This window comes from Podarcis muralis, chromosome 1, assembly GCF_964188315.1.
Source record: "Podarcis muralis chromosome 1, rPodMur119.hap1.1, whole genome shotgun sequence".
In the NCBI taxonomy this organism is placed as follows: Eukaryota; Metazoa; Chordata; class Lepidosauria; order Squamata; family Lacertidae; genus Podarcis; species Podarcis muralis.
In genome coordinates, this window is record NC_135655.1 from 70,228,092 (window position 1) to 70,252,310 (window position 24,219).

Sequence of the window (24,219 nt, forward strand, 5' to 3'; positions counted from 1 at the left end):
ATCTCCTCTCTGAGTGGATGCGTTAAGCTGCAAATGATATTATGCAGTTAATATATTTTGCTTTTTGTTGAAAGTACGCTGATAGTTCACTTTCTGTCAGTGGTAGATGAAAGCATGCGGCCGTGCAGCCTTTTTGTCACACAGTTGTTTCCAGCTGATGCACTAGTGTCAGCGGGGACTTAGCAGTGTCATCCATTTAAAGTTCCCACTTAATAAGGCTGTAGAGAAGAAAGATAGCCCTTCAGTAAAGCCTGATGGTCCTGCTGCCATTCTGTAAACTGATAAACTGTACTGGCTTTTAAACGTGCAGTGACAAAGTCTGCACAGTACATATTGCCTTTGATTTAGGATAAGTGCAGGGTAATTGTTTTTTAGTCATGTGTGCAAACATTTATAAAACTATGTCACATTCCGATATTTCATTTCTTTGCTTTCACACACAGACACACACAGCTTGGGTTTCCTGCTTGTGGAAAGCTGATATTAGTGTAGCTGAAAAGCTCAGGGGACGTGCCCAAAAATGGCAGGTGGAGTTTGCAATGAGGGCCACTGTGAGGTCAAAAAATATACCACAGATGAAGTGGTAGAATGGGCCTCTGAAAAAGTGTGACTCTGAGGCCAATTTTCTCCCTTCCAAGGATGCTTGAAACCAGGGGGGCTAACACATGGCCCTCTGGAAGTTGTTTGATTGCAACTCACATCAGCCAATGGTGAGGAATGATTACAGCCAGCTCTATTTAAATAGCGAAGGAAAGTTTAAACAAACTTGCAGAGGAGTGGCAGTAGTGGGGAAATAATTGGTCTTTGAGGGAAGGGCAATTCCTCTGACAATTAAATTTTGGAGAAATGGTGTTCAGAGGAGGCAACCTAACTCTCCACCTTGGATGGGTGAAGGTTTGGCCCTGGATGCTGCTCTCTACTGACATTTCAAAGCAGCATGAGGGCAACACATGCACATTGTCTACAGTGACCACAATGCCACCTGCTCCCTTTTTAAAAGTCTACAATGAATGGCAACAGTCCTCCAGGGTTTCAGGCAGAAGTCTTTCCCAGCCCTAGATGCTATGGCCCTTGTGTGATGCAAGATGTGGTGCACAGTGCCTGTGTAGTAGGATTTTGATGACAGATGATTGTCCCACTGACCTTCCACAGTGGTGATGAGCAGCTAGGTGTGCTGATTCTTCCCCTCTCAAGAACAGTCTGGGAAATGTCAGGGAGAAGCTCAAGTATCTCCTGTCAGTTGTAAGCAGAACACAGCAGAATAGATTAATACTATTAGTGAAATCAAGCAACATGCCTGTGGCCTTGGGTGATTAAAGGTTCTTCATCTGGTGCCTGGAAGACCACAGGCACCAGGCTAGCCTTCCTGAAGGTGTGTGAACAACTACCAAGAAGGACATCTGATGGTGAATGCAAGGCTCATTCAAATGCATGCAGCAGAAGTATGTATCACTTCTGGAAATTAGCATTTTCCATGGTATGCAAATGGAGTAAGATATAGTCAGGTTTTGTTATGAAAAAGTGGATACAGTTCCTACTTGCCACCAGGTTAAATACACATTCATATCCATTTACTTACTTGGAGAACCTCTTGATGAAAAGGCAGAATGCAAATTTAACGAATAAGTATATTTTCCTACATTAAATTAAACTCTTGGACTATATTCTTTTTATGCAGAATCAAAGAAAAGGTTGATGGCAACCCTTGGGCCACTGTTCTGCATTAGCTCCCAGGGAGATAATAGGACTATTCAAGAGCAGCTTTTGCCTTTCATTTTCATTCCATAAATCAATGGAATTTCATTTGCTTTCCTTGGGCTGTTCTACTGCCAGTAAAGCTTTCTGAATTGTCTTATTGCTGTGTAATGCAAATGTAATAGGGAAAAGGAAGAATTTCATGAAACTGCAAAACCACTCAAGCCGAGGATTTTAAGCAAACTTATCTGCAGATAATTTTCACTCGAATCAGTATTGAAATTTGTGGTGTCCAGAATTTCAGCAAGGCTAAACAGAACTAAGTTTATTTCTGCATTGGCCTGTCATTTTATTATTCCATTAGATACTGTGTCCTGGGGCAATTGCCTCTGAACCTGGGTCTGAATTCTGGCAAGGAGCCTGTGAAAGCAAACACATTGCTAATGAACTAATTCAAGACACTCAGAAAAGCTAACATTGTCTTGGGGGGTAGGATTTACACCTATTTGAAAATAGTAATTACAGACAGGGAAGCAGAAATGTGGATAATTACGCATAATTTGTGTGTGTGTTCTTACTTTTAGCTGAAGTGCACAATGAACAGTTTTCATTTTAATATTTCAGGAGAATATAGTGCTCTCGAAATTGGAAATTCTAATGGTAACTCACCATATGTGCAACAAATTTAAATTTAAAAGATATGTGTTCTCAACAGAAGCTTGTTTCTGCTGAGCTGCTGGTATGTACATAGAAGAAATTACAAAAAGAGTAATAGCTGGTCCTGAAATAAGACTGCATTGGACTGCATGATAATTTATTCCAACTGGTTTCCTGATTTTTTTTTCAACAGGAAGGGGGCATTGTTGCTCTTTTTAAGATCTGTCGTCAGGATTGCTTCAGGTGCCTATATCCCCAGACACTCAGGACATTGGCATCTGTCTGCTGTGTGGAGGAAGGAATCCAACAGCTGGAAAAGGTATGATTATCTTAGCACTCTGTCTGTGCTAAAGAAAGTATTCTCCTTAGGACTTTGTATAATCCAAGCCAGGGAAAGTATTTATTCTTTCCAGAAAGGGACTTTTGCTCAATGTACTGGTTGCAAATATTGCACCCATTTATTTTAATGGATGCAGATAGCACTTTTATTAAGTGACCAGTTTTGCCAGTCAATCCTGAGATAAAGCAAATAGCAAACAGCCTCTGCTGGATGTTTTTGGATCCTCCCTTCCTTTCGTTTGTAGTAGAACACTGTAGCGTAGCATCTAAGCAAAACTGGGCTGTGAATTGGGAAGCCTTAATTATGAATCTGATCTACCCTACAGAGTAGTTCCAAGAATTGCTAAGATAATATATACCTATCACATATTTTTCCTGGCTTTTCTCCAAAGAGCTCCGGGGTGGTAAATTGGCTCTTTCTCCACCCATTTTACACTTGCAATAAGCATGTGATGACTAGCCCAAGGTGGGCTTCAAGGCTTAATGGAGATTTGAACATGGATCACCCTCGTCCCCAGTCCCCCAAGGGAAAATGCCCCAGGCAGGGCCAATATCAAAAGTGGGTGGGGCCAAAGCCCATCCACTCACCCCCCCATTGTCTAGATCACTACATTTCATCTCTACATCCTTTCTCAGCATACAGAGGCAATGAGTGTAGCGTGGCCAGCATTCAAAATTGCCAGATGCTATTGGCCACTTGCGACCAAGTGAAGATGCCCATGTACCAGGATGGTGTCTGACGTCTCCACCATCTGGAGGTGCATGCTTGGGAATCTTTGGATCTTGCTTGATCCCACACACTATCTGTGATATATTATCTGCACAATCACTTTTGAGCTGTCTGGCCCCCAAAGGACAACTAGACATTCTGTTTTGGCCATTTAAGGAGCCACATGGAACCTAGCTTATATATCTGAGTTTCGAACACTGTCAGTGACAGGCGAGACCTAGCAGGCTGGAGGTTCTCCATTGCTGTTCTAACCACTCCATATGCTGGCTCTCACAATGTGTGAAAATTGCTATGAATACTCAGCACGGTCAGGAGAACCAGTAGGAGGAGCAGGGAAGATATTGTTCTATTTGGCAAGCAGAAATGTTTATGCTTGTGTGACAATTGCATTAGTGCAACTTTGAATTCCACCCTAAGTATATACAGTTTTGCATAGGGAAAGTAAATATCGAGTTGCCTGGAAAGAAGTACATGAAGCAATTCTCTCTGAATTGGTTATATGACTTTGTTTATAAATTTGTGCTCTGCCCAGTACCTCCCCCAATTCACTGAAGTGTGGAGAGTTCTGAATAGATTCGAGTCATTTTTCCTGTCAACACTTCAGGGATGGTGACACATAAGGGGTAAATTAGCACCGGTTCTGAGACAAATATAACAGCTGAAGATCTGAAAGAGGTTTTCAGCAATGTACTACACAGGCTAATTTTAACTCTCAAAGGTAGCTATTCGAAAAACCCTTGCAGTAAACATGAAAATGCCACCACTTACGATTTGAATTGCTCATAGCCTCCCTTCCCATTTTTAAACTTGGGAAAATGAGCACTATTACAGTCACTAAATCATGACCTCATACATCGCATTTCATAAAGCACATCTTGCACGTTTGAATAATGTGCCTCTTCAGCTTAATGATAAATGATTTCATTTGTACTTTACAATGACATGTCTTGTAATTGAGTATCCTGAAGGGAAGCAAATAATGGTGGGACATCTGCAGCATAAGTGAGAACTGTAAGCCAATTGTCCATGGATATATTTTTTCTTTAATATTGTAGCTGGGTTCATGCAAAGAGATCCCAAGTCTTTCTCTGCTACATTTGTAATAAGCTTAGGATGGCAATATTTTTAAATGGAAGGAATTTATAAGATCTTCTTGAGCAGCATTTCCCTGGAAAAGCAGATGATCAATACTGGGGATACTGTTGGCAGGTATCTGTGGCACGAATCCTATGGAGATGCATCTTGTGTTAACCATGTAGGTGGTTTCTATCGGTGCTTTTGCAATTTGTTGGCTGTAGTTTCTGCATTCTTGCATACAGCAAAGGTTGTTTGAGGTGAACCAATATGAACCTTTGGGGCTATCTGGCTTTCTCTCTGCAGCAATAATGGCAGAACAACCCTTTCCCCTATTCCACAAACTTGTTCTTTTTCAAAAAAGGAAATGGGAGAACAGGGGTGTTGTGTGTCTGCTTTGTGCAGAATCACATCTAAGTGCAATGTCATAAAGGAGACACGAAGTTAAAATATACAAATGGTGAAGAGAGGCATGTGCTGTATTAGGGGATATGTCAATTTTGCTTTCTCTCCATTTCTCATTTTTTCAGGTCTTAAGTTCATTTCTCCTCAATTCCAGATCAGTTTGTGGGTTGTTGTAGTTTTTTAAAGTCATCACCAACATTTACCGGCATTTTAGTGTCAAATTCTGTTAATATGCATATCCTCACACAGCAGTTTCCCCTAATACAATGCACTTTTGCCTGCTATTTTCACTCCTTGTAGAACAACCTTGTGGAAATTCTCAGAAGCATAAACTGAATACAAGTGACCATCTTTCGGGAAGAGATTAGCAGCCACCTCCCTTTCTACTTTTTAAAAAGGCAGCTGTTGTATCTTTCCTTTGTATAATTATGCTGTGTTAATTTGTTCCCCAGTACATTATATGAAGCCTAATGGTGCATTAGACTTCAGAAACATCACTTTAAATGGCAAACAGATTTGTGAAATTAGAGTTGGGGACAAAGCAATGAAATTAAGCTCACACTGGTCAAAATGACCTTTTTGGTTTTCTAAGCCACTAATGTTTCTACAAGTCCATTCAAAATGACAAAACAGGCTGCATCACTTAATGGAATATTTAGTGCTGTGCTGTGGTAACTTTGGGTGGCACACTCCCTGAAGAGATTGCAATGCTTAGTTTCAGCAGATAACAGAAACATCCTGAACAAGTTCCTCAAGTGGAAGAACACCAGTGTGCTTGAGCCAACAGAAATGCTTCCAATAATGAAAGATTTTGTGGGCTTTTAAATGTAAATATAGTGTTCGTCAACTTCCTGTAACAAGAGAAATTAAAAGTAGTGTCAGCACACACCCCTTGAGAACTTTAAGAGATCTTATCCTCCTCATCTCTGACTGACAAATGACACTAGTACGGTCAAAACATTTTTTGTTGGTGTCCCCTCTATGATTCAGATGCTCTGTTCAAGGAGGAACTTCCAAATGTTCTTTGAAAATATGCTAACAATAAGCACAAATGTAACAGAAAAAAAGAGTTTGGTCTATAGGTAATAGATAGTAACTAGACTGCAACTCCATGCAGTGCAAATTAGGTACTGTGGGCCATAATGAAAATGTGAGATTTGTCCTAGGAGTAGCAGGCATAATTTCCAGGGACAGCCCAGCACTGAGCATGGAAAGCTGGCAATGTGGACTCATGCTGGTCCTGTATTCATCACTGGATGTTAGCTATTGAACAGAAACTTAAATTGGAAGAATGGCAGGAGAGCGACCTCTTAATTCTCCTGCTCTTCTTAAGGATTTCAACCGTTATTGGGAGAACCTGGGCAAACCACATACAGTAGTTAACACTTCATGTGGTTTGTGCCTAAAACATGGTTTAACAGGAGCTTGACCTCAAGACTGTCTCTGGTCAACGACCAGCATTAGATCCACTATACCATACTAAAGTCTCATTGTTTTAATCCCTGTAGAAAGCAGATATATAAGGAAGGTGGTTCCAATCTTGAGGTGTTTAACATATTATTTCAGTCATAGTTTGAGTGTGCTAATTCATCACGCTCAGGACTGCCTTAAGCCATGTGCTCACTCCACACAGAGCTGCCACTAGTTGCCTTGGGTTGTGTGTGAATAGCAAGCCACAAATGTCTGCATTGCTGTTGGGCAAAGTTGCCCTGTTTTCTAGCTTAGTGCTGAACTGGAGAGCACCAGAGGCCAGCCCTAAATGGATTAGCTAAGAACTGATTACCACACAGAATCCTGTCCCGTGCCTTTTCATATTCTAAGAAAGCAGCTATTTTTGAATAAAGGATGTGGTCTTCTAATACTCTTTGACAGGTGGGATCAAGATAAGCAATAAGCCTATTACTAAAATTAGGGCAACTCTCCAGAGAATTATAGACCCATGACAGAGCCTGGATGGTGCCAGTAGGACTTAACTGACAATTTCTTAAGTCAGAAATAATATCTAATTAGTTTAAGAGGAATGCAGTACCAAGCCAGTAATGAATACCAGTTGCTGCAATATAAATTAGCAGCTATACTTTATAGGACAGGAGACAATGCATTCAACCAGGGAGGGCTACAGATGTTGCTGGGGCTACAATTCCCATCACCCTGACCATGGTCTTTTCAATAATGGAAGAAGCTGCAGCATGCCACCGTGGAAATCATTATTCAGCTAGCCATGCAGGTATTGCCATTGAACAAAACATATTTGTTTTGAAATGTCATGAAGAGCCAGATAGCTAGAACCCATTAATTTGTCTAGAAATGGATAGGAGGGATTGTGCGTGTGTGCTGCAGAAAGGCTGATAATGGCATTAGTTGCTCCTGCATCTGTTCAGATCTAGGTTCCTTAATACAGGCTGCAATTAGAGAAGAGGATCGGCAAATTTTTTATGCTGTGAATCTTCTTAGGTTGTCCAGCCATTTTGGGGTGGTAAAGGTAAAGGGACCCCTGACCATTAGGTCCGGTCGTGGCCAACTCTGGGGTTGCGGCGTTCATCTCACTTTATTGGCCGAGGGAGCCAATACAGGTTCCAGGTCATGTGGCCAGCATGACTAAGCCGCTTCTGGCGGACCAGAGCAGCACACGGAAACGCCAATTGCCTTCCCTCCGGAGCGGTACCTATTTATCTACTTTCACTTTGGTGTGCTTTTGAACTGCTAGGTTGGCAGGAGCAGGGACCGAGGAACCGGGACACAGTTTATTATGGGAGGGAACTGTCTATTGTTTGTTTTAAACGGATTAAGTGTAGGGATAGTTTCTGAGGGCATTATGACAATGATTTTCAGGAGGAGAGACATTTTGGATGGGAGGCCAAGAGTAAAAAAATCTGGTTGGGTGCACTTCTGGTTGGAGGAGCTGGAAACGGATTGCTCTTGAGAAGGCAGGGATTAATGAACTGTGAGTGAATTTTTGTGATGATTTTTTGGGTGATTTTGTGTAAGCAATCCTATGCGTGTCTAGGCAGAAGCATACCCCACTGCGTTCAGTGGCTATATACTCAATAGCAGCATAAAACACATTGAAGTTATTTCCCACCACTGTGTTTTGTACATTGCTGTACACATTAGAGAGGAGAAGTCTTCACCTGATGCACATTACCTGTTTAGTTTCCCCACCCCTGCACCATGCCTCTGGAACTCCTATTTATGAAGATGTTAGCTGCAGATTTGTGCTCCATGTGCATGTGCAGTGGTTGTCTCAGATACTTCTTCTTTCTTCTTCTTTGGAAGACGCCTGTGAGTGAATTTGTTTTATGTGTGTAGATCAGTGCACGCTGACCAACACACAGGCTTCGCAGTAAGGCTCTATTCCGATGGCATGAGTAATCAAGACGACCGGTAGATTCTTATCCGCTGCAGCCTTCATCTGCCTTCACAGCCATTGTAACATACTGCTTGTTATCTTCCACTTGTTCTGCTGTTGAGGACTTTTTGGGTCATTCTTTGTCTAGCTCTTCCCCTTTGACCTTACCACCTTGAGTAACCCTACTGGGAGTACGAGACTCACAATGGCTTCACTCACAAGGGTCATAGCCCACTCACCACGACAAGGTGATAATCCAGCGATATACGCACTCAGATATACACACCTAGCTTCACTAGGTGAATGTGGCTTAAGACTTCTACTTGGATTGGAGTTGCTTTGAGAAAAAATGCAAGGAACAGCAGCATATCTCAAGAAACTACTGGATCGATATTGACTGTGGCTAGTGTCTTGTGCATGCAGCTTCAAAAAATAGCAGTGGGAGAACGTTGGATGCAGAGTAAACAGTTGCATGTACACATCTTGAGTACAGGGCACAGAAGGTTTTTTATATTGTGAAGTTTTGTAACTGCCATTGAATGCTCAGGATAAGTAAAAGCCAATTTTAAATAAATAAAATATTCTAAGTTGCTAAATACCATTTCTGTTTAAAATATCAAAAGTTGAGGCAATTTGCTCCAGTAGTTTAATATTTCCCAGTTTAAAATGTTGGTTGTGGTTTAAGATGGAAAAAGTATGCAGTGATGGTGAGAGAGGTAAAAGCCATAAGAATTATTCTGACGAACCTTCTTAATAAAGAAACTTCTCTTTATAGCAGGAAAATATATAAAGCTGGACTAGGAAAATCAATTTCTCTTTCTTTGCATTCCCACAAGGCTGTCAGAAAGACAGAATTCATTTGCTCCTGTACCAAGTATATTGAACATTTCCACTCATACAAAATATTGAAGACAAAAGAGATGTCAATAGATGATTCTTAAAAATTCTGTGTGTTTGGTAAAATGTCACCTCTGACTGGTTTTTTTGGCTTGAACAGTTGGTACTGATGATCATTAGTCATTACACATAACTGCACATAGAATTACTGAAGATCTTCCTCACTATCAAATATTCAAGCTGGGGCTGTTACAAAGAACAGTAAGAGGTGACATAATAGCCATTAAATTACAACTAAGGTCTTTATTTTCTTTCATGTTGGTATCATTAACCAAGCCTGGGCCAGCTTAGTTGATCATCAGACAATGATTACCATCTACAGCTGGTGAACGAATCTCACAGTCTCCTTTGTTCAGTATTACATGGGTGATAATTGCAAATGAAGAGTGGGACTGAAGGATCCCAAATGACCAAAACATATTGAGGCATTTAAGATTCGAGGATGATGGCTATGGTTTTTGTTCCTTCTGAAAGCTGTTTGTTTCAGAACTGGATGATGTGGCACAATCAGATAATGTTAAAGGCCCCAGAGGCTTCTTCAGTTAACTAGTAGTGGAAAATATGCTGTGTTTTGGCACATTAAATCAGAACCAGTGAGGGCGGTGAATGTCCTGTGTGAGTGTCTGGAGGTGGTTAGAAGATGGATGGCAGTTAATGGATTGAGGATGAATCCTGACAAAACAGAAGTACTATTTGGGGGGGGGGGGACAGGGGGCAGGCAGGTGTGGGGGATTCCCTGGTCCTGAATGGGGCAATTGTGCCCCTGAAGGACCAGGGACACACAGCCTTAGGGTCATTTTGGACTCATAGCTGTCCATGGAAGCACAGGTTAATTCTGTGTCCATAAATATATGGGCCTAAGTGAATATAAAACAAATATATGGGCCTAAGTGAATTTACCAGAGATGGTTTGGTGAGGAAGGCTTAAAATGTCATCAAAAATATGCAAAGGCTATACATTGAAATACCAGGCACAATGAGAGCTTCCAAGAAGAACACATAGCAGACTTGATCAAACCATCACAGATTTTCAAGGTGCAGAACTAAATGTGCAGCCAGGAGCCCTGAAAGCAAATCCACCTGCACACAGAGGCTGCATTTGCACATAATGCTGTGCCAAAGTAGGGGTTCCGAATGAATGTTTAGGCTCCTGAGGAATGACATGCTAAGCTAAAGCCTGGCTTACTTGCCAAGCCACTTTGAGCTGAAAGCATTGGGGAGGATCAAAGTGTACTGTATGTGAGTTCTTGCTTTGGGGCTCCAGCACAATTTGTGTGGCCTCACTGTAAATCACCAGTATGAACACATGGCAGAGTTGAAAAAGCACTACAGATTTACAAGGGTGCACAAAGGTCTGGAATAATATCTAAATCGACCAAACTACAGAGCTTGTATTATTTGCGATTGCAGTATTTTGATACGAGTTTTGGTTAAAGTGCTACTTAAGGTGTAGTCTGCAGAGGTGGAGGCCTGGTGAGGCTCCAAGACCATTGCTGCTCTTTATTCTGTTTCTGTTCTAAAGGGAAAGGCTATGTCGAGATCCTTAAGCATCCAAAGGCTTCAGTACCACCTCCAAGGTGAACTTGAACTTGTTTGAGGCATTTACCTGTCAGAATCAATCCATTTGAAAAGATCACATTCTCTAAATCTCATCTATCAACCACCAGTAAAAGAGAGCAAGAGATAATGGAGTGTACTGTTTGTCTACTGAATCTAAACCAAGCATTCTCTTCACAGGGCCTGAATCAGCACCAGATTTTGGGCAGTGCTGAAAGTTCTTCCACATAGGGCGCCAAGCTGAGGGGACACAAAATATTACTACTACTACAACTACTACTAATCCCTAAATTTATACAGGCACCTACTGAGAAGATCCATATAAAAGCAACTGTACCAAAAGGAATCAGTGTGAAAATAAGACATGGGGTAGGGATGGATGACGGACCAAATTTTGGACTTTTTCAGGGTGCCATATTACCAAGATTCGCCCCTGATTGAATCATGTTGCTCAAGGCTTACATTCACTGTGTGGCAGGTAACCTGTTAAGATCAAAACCAGGTCTACTGCAACTGGAATACAAGTTTCTGAAATGGAAATTTGCTGGAAAGCTGATAATCTTTTTGAAGAATGGTGTACAAATAAAGTTTTTCTGACCTGGATCTACTTTTGGGGACGGGGGTCTTTTGGAGGCCAACGGGAAGTTCCTATGCGGAAGGGGCAAACTCTAACATGAACTATTGTGTTTAAGAGAATAGAAACAAAGTCTTAAGGAGTGACCTTTTGCAGAACTGTGTTTTCCCTAAATCCTGTTTGGGAAACTGTATTTCAGTGATGCTGAAGGGAAGGAATCCAAAATCCACTGGTACTATATGAAAGACTTTAGCATTTAGACCTCAGCTAAATATTTCATTTTGAAGAATTGGAATTAGTACTAGACTTATGGCTGAAAAGCCCACCATTACAAGAGAATGAGAACTGACTATTGTGAAGGAAAAATAGTCTATGGTCACCTGCTGATGCTTTTGATTTTATTTAGGGATTTGTAAGTGGAGGCAATAACCAGGACTGACAATGGTCCATAATCAGCATGTGAGAAATCATCTCCAATGTGACTAATGCTAACTTTGTTTTATTATAGCTCAGGGAAACCCACCTGGCAAGCAAGCTGACTTTTCTGAAGAGAGAGGAAAAGCTTGCTCAGCTTTTAAACTCAGGGCAGTGCTTAATGAAAATCAGTGATGAGATTTAGAAAAGTAAGGCTTAAATGCTGCCTTTCCCCTTCAGACAGACCGTGCTGGAATCTCAGAGAGAATAAGACAAGAAGGAAAATATATCTTTTTTATTTTTAAAAATATTCATTTCTTTTTCTTAGTGCCAGTTAGGTGAGAGACCCAGCTCAACATGACACCTCTCAGTTTGAATCATTACACTTTCCTTAATAAAAAAATGTATAACCCTAAGGAAAATCATCACAACTAAGAGTAATCAGCAAAACAATTACAATTTTTATTATTATATTTTTATCCAGCCACCCTAAAAAAGAAGGAGGGGTGTATCATAGGCAGAACACTCCTGTCATTGGGATAAGGTGGTGAGGAGAGAGATTTTCTAGCAATGTAACCACCATATCCATGGCTCTGCTGTGGCCAGGGCAGGAGATGTGGAGGCAGAATTTTTCTTTTTGTTTCCTGTTGACTCAATGCTGGACCCAGGGCAGACATAGTGTGGGGCCACTTTTGTCCACGTCTAATGAGCAAGGGAGCTTGGGATCCTGCAGATTCACACATGTCCCCAACATACCCATAGGACATCTACACCAGCAGAGTTTTCCACAGATGTACCGGCGAATCCTCCACAGATACACATGTTGTTTGGCTCGTGGTTCTTTCTCTCTGCATGTGGAGCAGCACTAACATGGCTCCCTAAAACACCCCAGATGGCCTTCAACTGTCTGAAAGATTTCAACTCTAATAAGTGAGCTGAAATAATATTATTATTACAGTTGTACCTTGGATCCCAAACGCCTTGCAAGTCGAACATTTTGGCTCCTGAACGCCATAAACCCAGAAGTTAGTGTTCTGGTTTGTGATGTTCTATGGAACCTGAGCGTCCAACGGGGATCTGATCGGCAAGTCCTAGGCTCTGTGGTTTAACCCACAGCGCCACCCGTGTCCCTACCTATGACTTAAACTTAACACGTATCCAAGATAAGGCTAAGCACTACACACACACCCAACCCCGCTTCCCCAACATCACACATGACCCTAACTGGCACCCTCTTCATATATGTGGGGTCTCCTCTGCATGGGGAGGGGGAGGGCTTGCTGCATTATGGCAAGCGTCACCCCTTGCAATACACTCCATTGCATGTCTGCAACTTTCTTATGTGCACAACGCAGCTCTCCATGAAACTGGGAGCTCTGCAAAGCCAGAGTGGCCAGTTGTGTGTGCAAATAGTAGATGAACTTCAGCCTCATGCTATTGCAAACATTGCATCTGCATGAGAATTATCAGCTTACCAGATGGAACCACCTGCCCTTTCGTCTCCATGCATCATTCTGGGGGCTTTCCCCCTAAGCCAGTTTAAGGAGGTGCAGAGAAAAAGGAGAGTGGAAAAGTCCATTGAGCAAGCAGAAGCCCTTGCATAGTGCTTCCACGGATAGGGTTTGTTAGGTGATTTCTGCCCTATGTGTTGCACGCATGAGATAGAATGCATATATGGTGAGTGGGCCGAGCCAGCTACCCCTGCCAGGTGTGCATTCTTTTAACATCAGGATGTGCCTAATAAGGAGCAAAAAGGGCTGCAGTGAGAGTATAAGCAAAGCTGCCTTACTGGTTTAAGCAGCACACAAGAATGGTGCACGCATTTGCACACAGGGTTACGAGGAAGGTATGCAGAGCTTGTGAAGGCTTATGCATCTGGCTTCTCCACATTTAGAGGCACTGGCCAATAGCAGTTGTCGTTTTTCAGGACTGATTAAAATAGTTCATAAAGAAAAAGCAGTCTCAGTTGGCACAAAATATCCTTGCCAAAGCATATTCTGTACTGGAGCCAAACACACTACTATAATGAAGTAGACTTGCTGACATGCTGGCTTTGTCTCTCACTACAAAGCATACTGCTGACTTGGTGATTTATCAGAAAAATCTTCAGCCACAGAGGGGCAACTGAAACCTAAAAGCTTACACAAATGTATCCCCTTTCTTGAGTTTGGTCACACATGATCTTCTCTCATATGTTTTGCTTCTGTGCATATTCTACACGCAGTCACTGGTGCTTGCAAAAGGCAGCGGCAGAACTCAGTGGTAGACCATCATCTGCTTGGCATACAGAAGGACCCAGGTTCAATTTCTGGCATCTCCAGGTAGGGCTAGAAAAGACTCCTTCTGAAATCCTAGAGAACCACCACCAACAGGTAGCTACAGGCCTGCAGCCACCATCCCCTGCCCCATAATGCTGCTGGAATGATGCTACATTGTGATGTAGCATAATTCTGAGGTGGCCTCTATGGGGAAAGATAGCAGCCCCCATGTGTTGTTGTTTTTTAAAAAATATTTCAAGAAATAAAGGATGCTGCCACTGTCAATGTAAGGGAAGATCTGAAATCTTTGGGGGAATTTTAGCTGCCCTTTTGTTACACATCATGCTCCCCACACTTTCAAAACCAAAAGTCCAATTGAAAGAAAGTTAGGACATGTACACCCATCACCTCCCTTCCTCAGGACTAATATATAGAAAATTTGTTTAGACCACAAGACAGAAGAGCAACAGTTTTACAAAGCCAGGAGGCCTCTACTTCAGTAGACAGAGAATACTGCCTTTAGACAGAGATTAGGCAGTTTTTCTGTTTCGGATGTATTTCTATCATATTTACATGTGGCAGAAACTTTCATGTTTAGAATTCTTGCCCAGGAGAAGCCAATGTCTTATCAGCCTTGGTCATGCTGGTTGTGGCTGATGGGGACTGGCAACATCAGTGGAGTACCATGTTGGCCACCTCTCTTCTAGTTCACTGATTCAAGTAAAATACTGGTCTCCCACAACTACAGGAAGCATTCCTATTTCAGAACCAAAGAGAACCAACGGGACATCCAAAATGGCTCTAAGGATTTTATGTTAAATCCGTTCAGGGAGGTCAAAACATTTGTAAAATACATTTCCACATGTCTCAGTCCATGAGAGAGGCTGTTTTATCTGGAGTCTCTGAAGAAATAAACCAACCTCCTAGTAAGATGGGATCTGGGGCAACTGCTAGTATATCCAATTATTTTCACCCTCTCATTAGAACATCTGGGAGGAGGAGGAGGAGGAAGATGAACAGAGGAGGCTAAAAGCTGCAAACCAAATCTCTGTAACAAATTTCACAATGCCCTGAATTCCATTCAAGGAACTCTTGCTAATAGATGGGGCTATGAAATGAAGCTCTCAGAACAGTGATTGAAAATCCAGTAGAAAAACCTCAACTTAAAATTCAGACTCTTGTGCCTGCCAATTATTTCTTGTAGCATCCAAATTACAGGACTGTGTAACAGTGACATCCAGTGGATATGTGGACTTCAACAGCTATTCTTCATGTATATATATAGGCCTACACAGAGTTGTGCTGCTTGACTTTGACTGTTAGGGAGTTGCTTTATGCTAGGCCTGACTTATTTGTTCATATAGGCCAGTATTGTTTACCCAAGCCATTTAAGTGTAGCAGGAATACAGTCCAGTATACTGTATTAACTGCTTTCCTAAATTACTTAAGAATTAGTTTCAAAAGAAAACTACCTAATCAAATACTTTGTTACCTTGCCTAATTGATGTTTGGGTACTGAATTCCTTTAACTAGACTAGACTGAGAGTTGTTGAGGGTTAGGGATATATATCCAGAGATCAGTGCATGTATTTGTAGGATAATGGTCAAGAGATGCAGTTGATAACTAAAAAGCAACACAGGTGAAAAATAAACAAATAACCAATCTCTCTTTAACCATTGCATGCTATGGCATAAAAAAAAAACCCCAATTAAGCACAAAAACTGTACCGATGTAGAACTAGAGACTTTGTGCAGAATCACACCATATATTTGACGTACATCCAAAGCATGTGATTTCCCCCAAAGAACTGTATTTTCCCCTTCACAGAACTATAATTTCTAGCACTTTTAACAAACTACAGTTTCCATGATTCGTTGAGTGTGTTATGACTGCCTGGTTTAAAGTTGAGTTAGCTCCTTATGGCTCCCCCTTTTGAGAGATTGTTGGGGCTCATATTTCCTGGCTTGGAAATACAAGACGGAGGCTCATATAATGTTCAGCTCAATATATGGTAAACATGGCAACCTCCACATTCTCTCCTGACTCACTTTAAAATCTGAGCCAGAGAAGAATTTCACTTTTCTCTTCTCTAGCCATGCAGCTGCACACAATTTGTCCAACTCCCTCTCCATCCCACCCACTTACTTGACTGCAGTTGGGAGGGAAGAGAAGGAAAGGACATCCATAATATCCTCACAGTTAATAATTTTCAGATTGCCAGGGATAGTATATTTCAGCCATCAAATGCCTCACTGAACAGGGATGTTTTTAACTCTCTTCTGAAAGTTAATAATGAGGACACAGCCACACCTCACTGTATAGGGCAGCCCACAACTGGGGAAGCATCTGTCACAGGTCAGCGTACATGAAAACAATTCACAGAGGTCAAATTATGTGTTACAGATCTAAACATAAATTGAATACCTTTACTCTCAAAATCTGGAATGTCGTTATGTTCTGGGTTTCTGAAGAATGAAGTTATGTTCTGGGTTTCTGGAGAAAATGTTGATGCTTTCCCCAGGTGCCAAATGGGAACACTTTTTCACCTGTTGATCATTCATGTTTTCTTCTTCAGTTGTAGCATAGTTGGTTTCCTCTCTATTCTCATTAATCATAATTTGCCAAAAGAGTCCTCTATTAGTTTGAGTGTGTATTCCCCCCTCTTCCCATTCTTGAAAAGGGACACAGCAAAAGGCACTCCTTGAGTATGAAATGTGGATATTTTACTCAAAGGGTTTCAAAGTTAAATCTCACAAAATAAATACAATCAGCTGCATTGAAATAATAACCTTCTTTGGAAAGACTTAAGTGCCACGTGTTGGATGATACAGCCTCATGCTACTGAGTGTTGGTGACATTATTTATTAAAAACTACAAGATCAGAATATATATTTTTAGTGAGCACAATTCATTTTTAAGGGTACCATGCTGTACCTAAGCCTAACCTGACTGTCATCCCTCAGGGTAAATAAAAATGAGAACTACGTGGGAGGTGCTGCTGTTTGACTTTTGTTGAGTCCCAGGTTTTAGGTCCATCATTATTATGGGTTACCTGACAGGTCCCCCGGTACCCCCCGATTGTGGCTTCCTCTGTTGATTTGCGGTGTACCATCATGTTTTGAATTCAGACGTGGAATATAAAGCAAAGCCTTATTTATTATTTAAAAAGACTCATACCCTCAAGCCTGTAGGATCCCAAATGTGGTACTCACAGATTTAACTATTAGACATATTTGTGAGCAAGTTGTCATATTAATAGAGGACAATGCAGTGTACATCAAGCACCCATGAGGCTGTCAGACAATGGTTTCTCAAGAGAGTTGAAAGTGACATGAGACCAGTGTGGCTCTGTATATGCACTTGGTTAAGCAAGCTTGGAAAGTTTCAAAACAATACAAAACTCTGCAAAAGTATATTTTGCTAGGCTAGATCAAATGTTCAGCATCCAGGGTTCTATGGTAACTAGATAGTTGATACATAGTACATGAAGGCAAAAGACTGTCCCTGCTCTTGCCTTCCAGCAACTGCTATTGAAGAACATATGCCTCTGAACCTGGAGATTCCATTAGGTGTCATTTCTACTTACCATTGACTGAATTATCCTCCATGAATATATTTTAATCCCCTTCCAAAGAGGAAATTTCTGAAAAATTGAGTGGAAAGGGTTGAGTGGAAAGGCCTTCAAATCTCTCCAGTTTGTGTGTAGGTTTTTCATAGTCTAAACAATAGATGCTGAGCTAGAATATAAACCACATAACAGGAAGGATACCACCAAAGCCGTGATGATGCCAGCATGGTTAATGAGCAGAGTCAAGGAAGCTATAATAAGCAAAAAGGCTTCCTTCAGAAAAATGGAAGGCTTGCTCAAAGGAAGAGAACAAAAAGGAACACAAGCTTTTGCAAAAATAATGCAAGCAGACAATAAGGAAGACCCTCTCTCTCTCTCTCTCTCTCTCTCTCTCTCTCTCTCTCTCTCAGACAGCAGTGGAGCAAGCCAATTGGGTGCTTGGGGAAGCCGTCGCAGGGCGAGCTGGGGCAGGACACTCCATGGGCCTCCAAGGAATCTGCCTGCCTCCTCCCACTCAGCCGCCCTACAGCTGAGAGGGAGGCGGTGGGTGGACTGTTTGGAGCAGCGCGGAGCCTGCGGGCACCCAAGCCACCGCATCGCTCCCAGGAGAGATGCGTGGTTTGGGCGTGCTGCAGGCCCCGCGGTGAGTGCTGCCTGGCATTTTGTCATCCCCCTCAGTGGTGACACCTGGGGTGGCCCGCCCCCACCGCACCCCCTTCCTCCGCCCCTGCTCAAAGATAGATAAAATATTTGCAAATATATTCATTGCAAATGATATAAGACAGACACCTGTTTTCAAATTGACAATGCAGAAGCTCAGCTGGGCGGGGGTGGGCCAGGACTTCCTTTTTAGATCACAGATAAACAGGGGCACTGGTAGGAATGACAGATTGGCTCTGCTGGTGTACCAAGCAGCCCCGACCTCAATGCCATCCTACTCTGCATCAGTCCTCTTTACAATACAATCCCATCGCATGGCTCCCTATGCCAACAGCCCTGACCTCATCAACTCTGCCTGGCCTCATCCTCATCTGGGTTAGCTGCAGCAACACTGGTGTAAGTTGGGTGGCTCCCCGGGGGAGGGGGCATTTCTGTCAGAGATGCTGGGGAGGCAAAGCCACACAGGACTGATGTGGGGTGGATCACGTTCCAAGCCTCGTACCTGTCACTCCACTGCATCAGAGAGGGCCCTCTTAACTGGAAGCCTTTGGTACTTCTCAACCACCAACATTACTAGCATTACAGTCAAGGTTTGCCTACATCATATTCCTCAAATGCAGAGTCTCTGTACCATCCTGTTGAATTCATAGAGTTCTTTTGTTTGTATTATCCAGCTGACCCATTCTCTCGTCTTGCCAAAGCACTGGACACGCTTGACATTTTAGCTGATTACTTCCCCAGAATTAAACAGAAAGCAGGGCAGCAGTCCAAAGTTCCTTTCAGTGTGAAAGCTAATTATATAAATGCTTTGAACAGCAATTTCTTTTTGGATGTTAAAGTGCTTTTATTAGATTGTTCTCCTGTCCTCTTTAAATTTATTATTGGACACTTATAAATGGTTGTGGCCTAGTAGAGTTCCTCCCCCCCCCCCTTACCACTTCAGGATCAGGCCAAAATAGTATAAAGTACACCTTAGTTTATTGCATCATTGCAATAAGGAAGAGGGAAAGCATCCTAAAGCAAGTTGTTATGGATGGACCTGAAGCATTGATTTATTGCTGGGTAGCCAAGTGAAGGTCCATTCTTTTAGATCCATTCTTAGTATTAAACAAAGTCCTAATTTCCAAATGCAGCATGTCAGCAAATCTGTCACCTCAAAGGAGATCTCCCCGAATGATTGAAAGAGATTGCTGTGTTATTGATATCTTACTGATATGTAAAACAGCCAGGAATGTTGAATAAAGAGATCTAAATCTTATAATAAACTAGACTCCTAAGAACATAAAAAATGTTTCTGAAATGATTGGTGAAGGAGTGATATCTATAACACTGGGAAGTAGGGCATAGCTACTTCCAAATTGTGATGAGTCCAAATTGTAGTTCAGAGGTGTATCTTTCAATCTTACTATTGATGTATAACAGGAATGGGGAACCTTTTTCAGACTGACTTTCTGGGCATCCTCCTGGAGCCACATGCAAAAATGGGCATAAGAACATAAGAAGTGCCCCCCGGATCAGGCCAAGGACCCCTCTAGTCCAGCATTCTGTTCTCACAGAGGCTGACCAGATGCCTGCTGAAAACCTGCAAGCAGGACTTGTACACAAGAGCGTTCCCTCTTCCTGTGGTTTCCAGCAACTGGTATTTAGACACATACTGCCCCGATAGCCTGATCTTCCATGAAATCGTGGAATCCTCTTTTAAAGTCATCAAAATTGGCAGCCATCACAGCCTCCTGTGGGAGTGAGTGCCATACTTTAACTATGTGTTGTGTGAGGTAGCTGTTCAGAGTGTGTGGTTGGTCTTCTCCACATATAATAGAGAGGCCAAAGGTACAGTAGATAGACACAGAAGTTGTACAATACTTGTTGCCCTGTGTGGATGATGGAAGTACATGGTAGAGCCAGCCTTGAATAAAGGTGTGTTTTTCATCCTCAAATTCTTGGAGTGTCTGGAATGTGAATATATCCTTTTGCTTCTGGTATTCACTGTATTCTAGCAGCTCCTCTGTCTGTAGTGAAGTACTCTAGTTGTAAGATTGCTGGTGATGCTTTAAATGCTCCTCCTTTTGTGATACCACATTAGACTTCCCATTTTGTGAACTTGCGATATAGCATACCCAGAAGTTGAAAATGGGGTGTGTGACAGAGGAGGAGGAGAAGGGTCCAATCTATTTTCTTCTGTTACTTGATCAGGTTTCCTTGCAGTTGTCAATCACAATAAGACATCATACGAATAAGCCCATAAGAATTGCCATTGCTCTATTAGCAACATTAGTAATTGTGCATGTTTCAAGTCAGGGTTCCTAGGCTATTACCAGCCCCCCTACCCACAAAATTGACCTTCCCAGGGGTGACGTTAGCAAGTATTAAGGGGTTTTGCCTCTGCAATAAAATCCTGAAACATCACCAGTGAAACCGTTGTTTTATCAGTTTCCCCTGCATAAAAGATACTGTTCTCTTGTCTTCATTTTTAATGGCATAGAATACATAGCCATTTCTCCTAAATGATTATTTCCCCCAGTGTGCCTCTTTACCTGCGAGCCAGAGCCTTCAGCACTATCCCCTGGGTATCCAGGATAAACCCATTTATTCTGAGACTAATTTGTTTCTTGGCAGCCTTTGCGCTACTTTATTCATCCATGATTTGAACAAGCCACTGATCCATTTGGTTCTAAGGGCGTGCCATCATTTCTCTACTATTTCCCTCCTTTCTTCTTGTAGCTGGGCCAGTGCCTGCAATGGTGACGCTACCTGCAGCAGCATCTTGAGGTGGAGGAATCAGACTAGATAAAGGCAGGAATTTGTGTCTGAAGAGTGCAGCAAGGGTTTTGTAGGTGTTGGCCCCTGTTGCTATTCGTTGCTTCTTGCCAGGACCATCTCTACCATTAGGCAGAGTGAGGCAGTTGCCCAGTATGTTTTTGGTGTAGTGAAAGGGGCGGAAATTATTAGTAATTTTAATAGTTATTTAAGTAGGGAGGGATACTGGTACTTGTGGGATTCTCTGCCTCAGGTGCCAGTATAGCTTGGCTAGCCTTGGGTACAATGTACATTGGATCACAACAGATCACAAATATCAAGGCTAACTTTTTGCTTAGCAAAGGCAACGTGAGATCTGTATGAATGGCACGAGTTGAAACAGGGATCCCTGAAGTGCTTTGTGGCACTTTGGCAGTCCAGACGTTTTGAAAAATACTGTAGACAAGCATGTACTGAAAGCAAAAGTAATGTCTCTAAGCTTATCATAACTCCATCATGCCAGGGTAGGATGGGATGGAAAGGGAAAGCAAACAGCAGAGTGAGAAGGTAGAGGGAAAGCTCTGTTGTGTCTGAGACATCAAGTTTGTAATGAGAGGGAATGAATGTTGCAGGTCCCTTACCTGGGGGCAGCTCCCCAATGTCTGCAATTTACAGACTAATTGCTCACAAAATACTTAAATGATCCCCTTTCTTACCAAACCAAAAGGGCAACAGCTGCCCTTGCAGGGAAACCCTGTGGCAAATTGGTTTATTGATCCTCGCCAATTGACTTATTGGCCCTCAATTAGCTATGCATGGCCGCCCGGCACACTTCCCTGCGAGACTCTGGTCCGTCTCCAGCAGCTCTTCATTCACGCCAGTAGCAGAGATAAACACAGCGGTGAAACTGTCACGTCCTTTCACTTAGCTTCCAGACAAACACACGCAGCCAGGTTTGTCCTTTTTCAGTTCTTTATTCCGATTTTCCCCCAGAAATTTCCTGGGCTCCTGGCAGCCATCACGAAGCTGCTACTTTCTCCCTCAAAGACCAGAGGGGAACAGAACAGAAACTCCTCCCAGACTCCTCCCAGCTTCCCAGCTGACGTCTGAATGTTGAGGCATCATGGGAACTTCTTAACCAGTTAAGTTCCAAACCTGACACCCCCTCTATGCCTCACATTCTGGCAAGACCCTTTTTGAGTTCAACACCTTCCCCTTTGCCTTGTGCCCCTTCCCGGCATCTTTCCCAGGCACCTGTTGAACCCCTTCAACATTCCCAGAATCACACTGTGCAACACTTTTCCACGCACCTGTGACCTGATACCCTCCTGACCCTTTAAGGCCAGCAGTTGTGTCTTCTCCGTCAGACTCTTCCCCCTCTGACTTGACACCCTGTTTGTGAGCTTTCTCCATTACCGGAGATGAAGCCTCACACCTGGACACTCCTTTCACAACCCTTGGAGATGCCCAAACCTGCCCTGAACCCTGACCCTGGACTTGGTCCCCATCACCGGGTTTTGAACCCTGATTCTGGACCTGATCCCCGTCACCGGGCTCAGCCACAGCCTCCCTTCTCCCTTGAGAAGACTTTGCACCCGTCACCTGGTGACGTATTCCCTTTTCCTTGAAAAACTCCTCCAGAGCAGACCCAGTAAACTGTGACCCTCGGTCGCTCTTGAACCCTTGCACCTTGGTGGAAAACCTTAGTTCCACCTCCGCAACCCAATCCTTGATCAGTTGCGCCGCCTCCCCCTGTGATTTGAGAGAGAGACACCAGCCCACCTGGCTGTGGCCATCTGTCAGCGATGGCACATACCTGGCCCCACCCAGACTCTCACACCTCATGGGTCCTGACAGATCTGTGTGTGAACAAGCTCAAAAGCTTCCTTGGCTACCCTCCCAAAACCCGGGAAAACCAAGTACCTTTGCACCTTTGCATGCCCTGCACCCTAGGGACCTCCCACATTTCCGGAGTTTACACCCTTTTGTGCACCTGTGCAACTTTTGCACATGACTGGGAACCTTCCCACCACCCTCCAGAGGTGACTCCAGAACAAAGAAATTGTTCTCCCTTTGCATGGTGACCAGTTGTCGCCCCCCTCTGAAAATGGAACAGGTGTCATTTTCAAAGCATTTTTGAACCCCTGCGTCGTTAGAGCAGATACAGATAACCGACAACTATTCAGTCCCGGCACAACGCAGACCTCTTGCTCCTCCTGTAAAGGAGAGAAAAACACGTTAGCCACACCACAGACTGATTTTGTGCTCCGTCTGTGAACAATAACAATTGTTCCTGTTGAAAACAGCCCTGCAGTTCCGCAGTTTGCCTATCAGGTGCTGCCTGATAGTAGAATCCAAAACACCCAGCGTGTCACCGTGTCCTGGCTGGAGTTGTTCTTCGCAGTTGCCATAGAAGCAGTGATAAGAAACAACCCTCCCCAGTGTCTGAGCCACGTCTTTCCCTTGCGTTCCCACGCTGGCCTGTCTCTCCCAGACTGACTCCCATGGGAACTCAGCTGGTTGACCTTGGGACCTTCCTGCCCAGCTGTCTCCGCTCTCCATGGGCAGCAGCGTCGCAAGCGTCCCGTTGCATTACACGTGTAGCAATGACGAACTCCAGTGGAAAATCACTGCCTTGGGCTCCTCCCAGCTGGCCTCCTTCTCCTTCTTCCGGAAAAGCACTCCTTGCCAGCTCCGCCCACTCTGAACCTCCACTTCATTCCAGCACGTACAGTGGAAAACTTTTTGAACGTGCCTTTGGAAAAGTCCGCCCCCCCCACCTGCTCAGCAGCACTCCTTGTGGCTAAAGCATCAGGGACAGGGGCTTCAGCCGTCTCTAGGCTTTTGTATTCCTTCTCCAGGGCTCTGGCCTTTTGCTGAAGCTTCCCAACAAATGCAGCACAATCCCAGATAGCCCTTTCGCCCCCCCTCTGGGGCCCACAGCCCTTCCCAGCTGTGCACCGGCTCTCACGAAGGTGGTCAGCGCCATCTTGCCTTCCTGTTCTGCAGCAGCCATCTCCCAGCCCTTGCTGTTGCCTTCAGCCTCATAAAACCGGAGGTGGTCAGCGCCATCTTGCCTTCCGGTACAGCAGCCATCTCCCAGCCTTGCTGTTGCCTCCAGCCTCCCTTCTCTGGCTCTGGATCACCCCTGCAGTGATCCTTCTGAAATGTGGAAGAATTCATGCTCTTAGAAGGGAAAACTTCCCCTGTAGATTCCATCTGTTTCTGCTCCAAAATTAAAAAGTTATAGATGTTTTCTTAAACCAAACCAAACCAAACCAAACACCAGGGTGTGGAGAAGGGGA

General features: G+C 43.3%; 1 protein-coding gene across 1 annotated transcript in view; it reads left to right on the top strand.

The window, feature by feature from the left end:
- Positions 1–24,219, top strand: part of INSC (INSC spindle orientation adaptor protein) — a 137,719-nt gene that overhangs the window by 83,410 nt on the left and 30,090 nt on the right. The window contains exon 7 of the mRNA XM_077930833.1: positions 2,546–2,671. Coding sequence (XP_077786959.1) covers positions 2,546–2,671 — 126 coding nt within the window. The remainder of the gene's footprint in view (positions 1–2,545; positions 2,672–24,219) is intronic.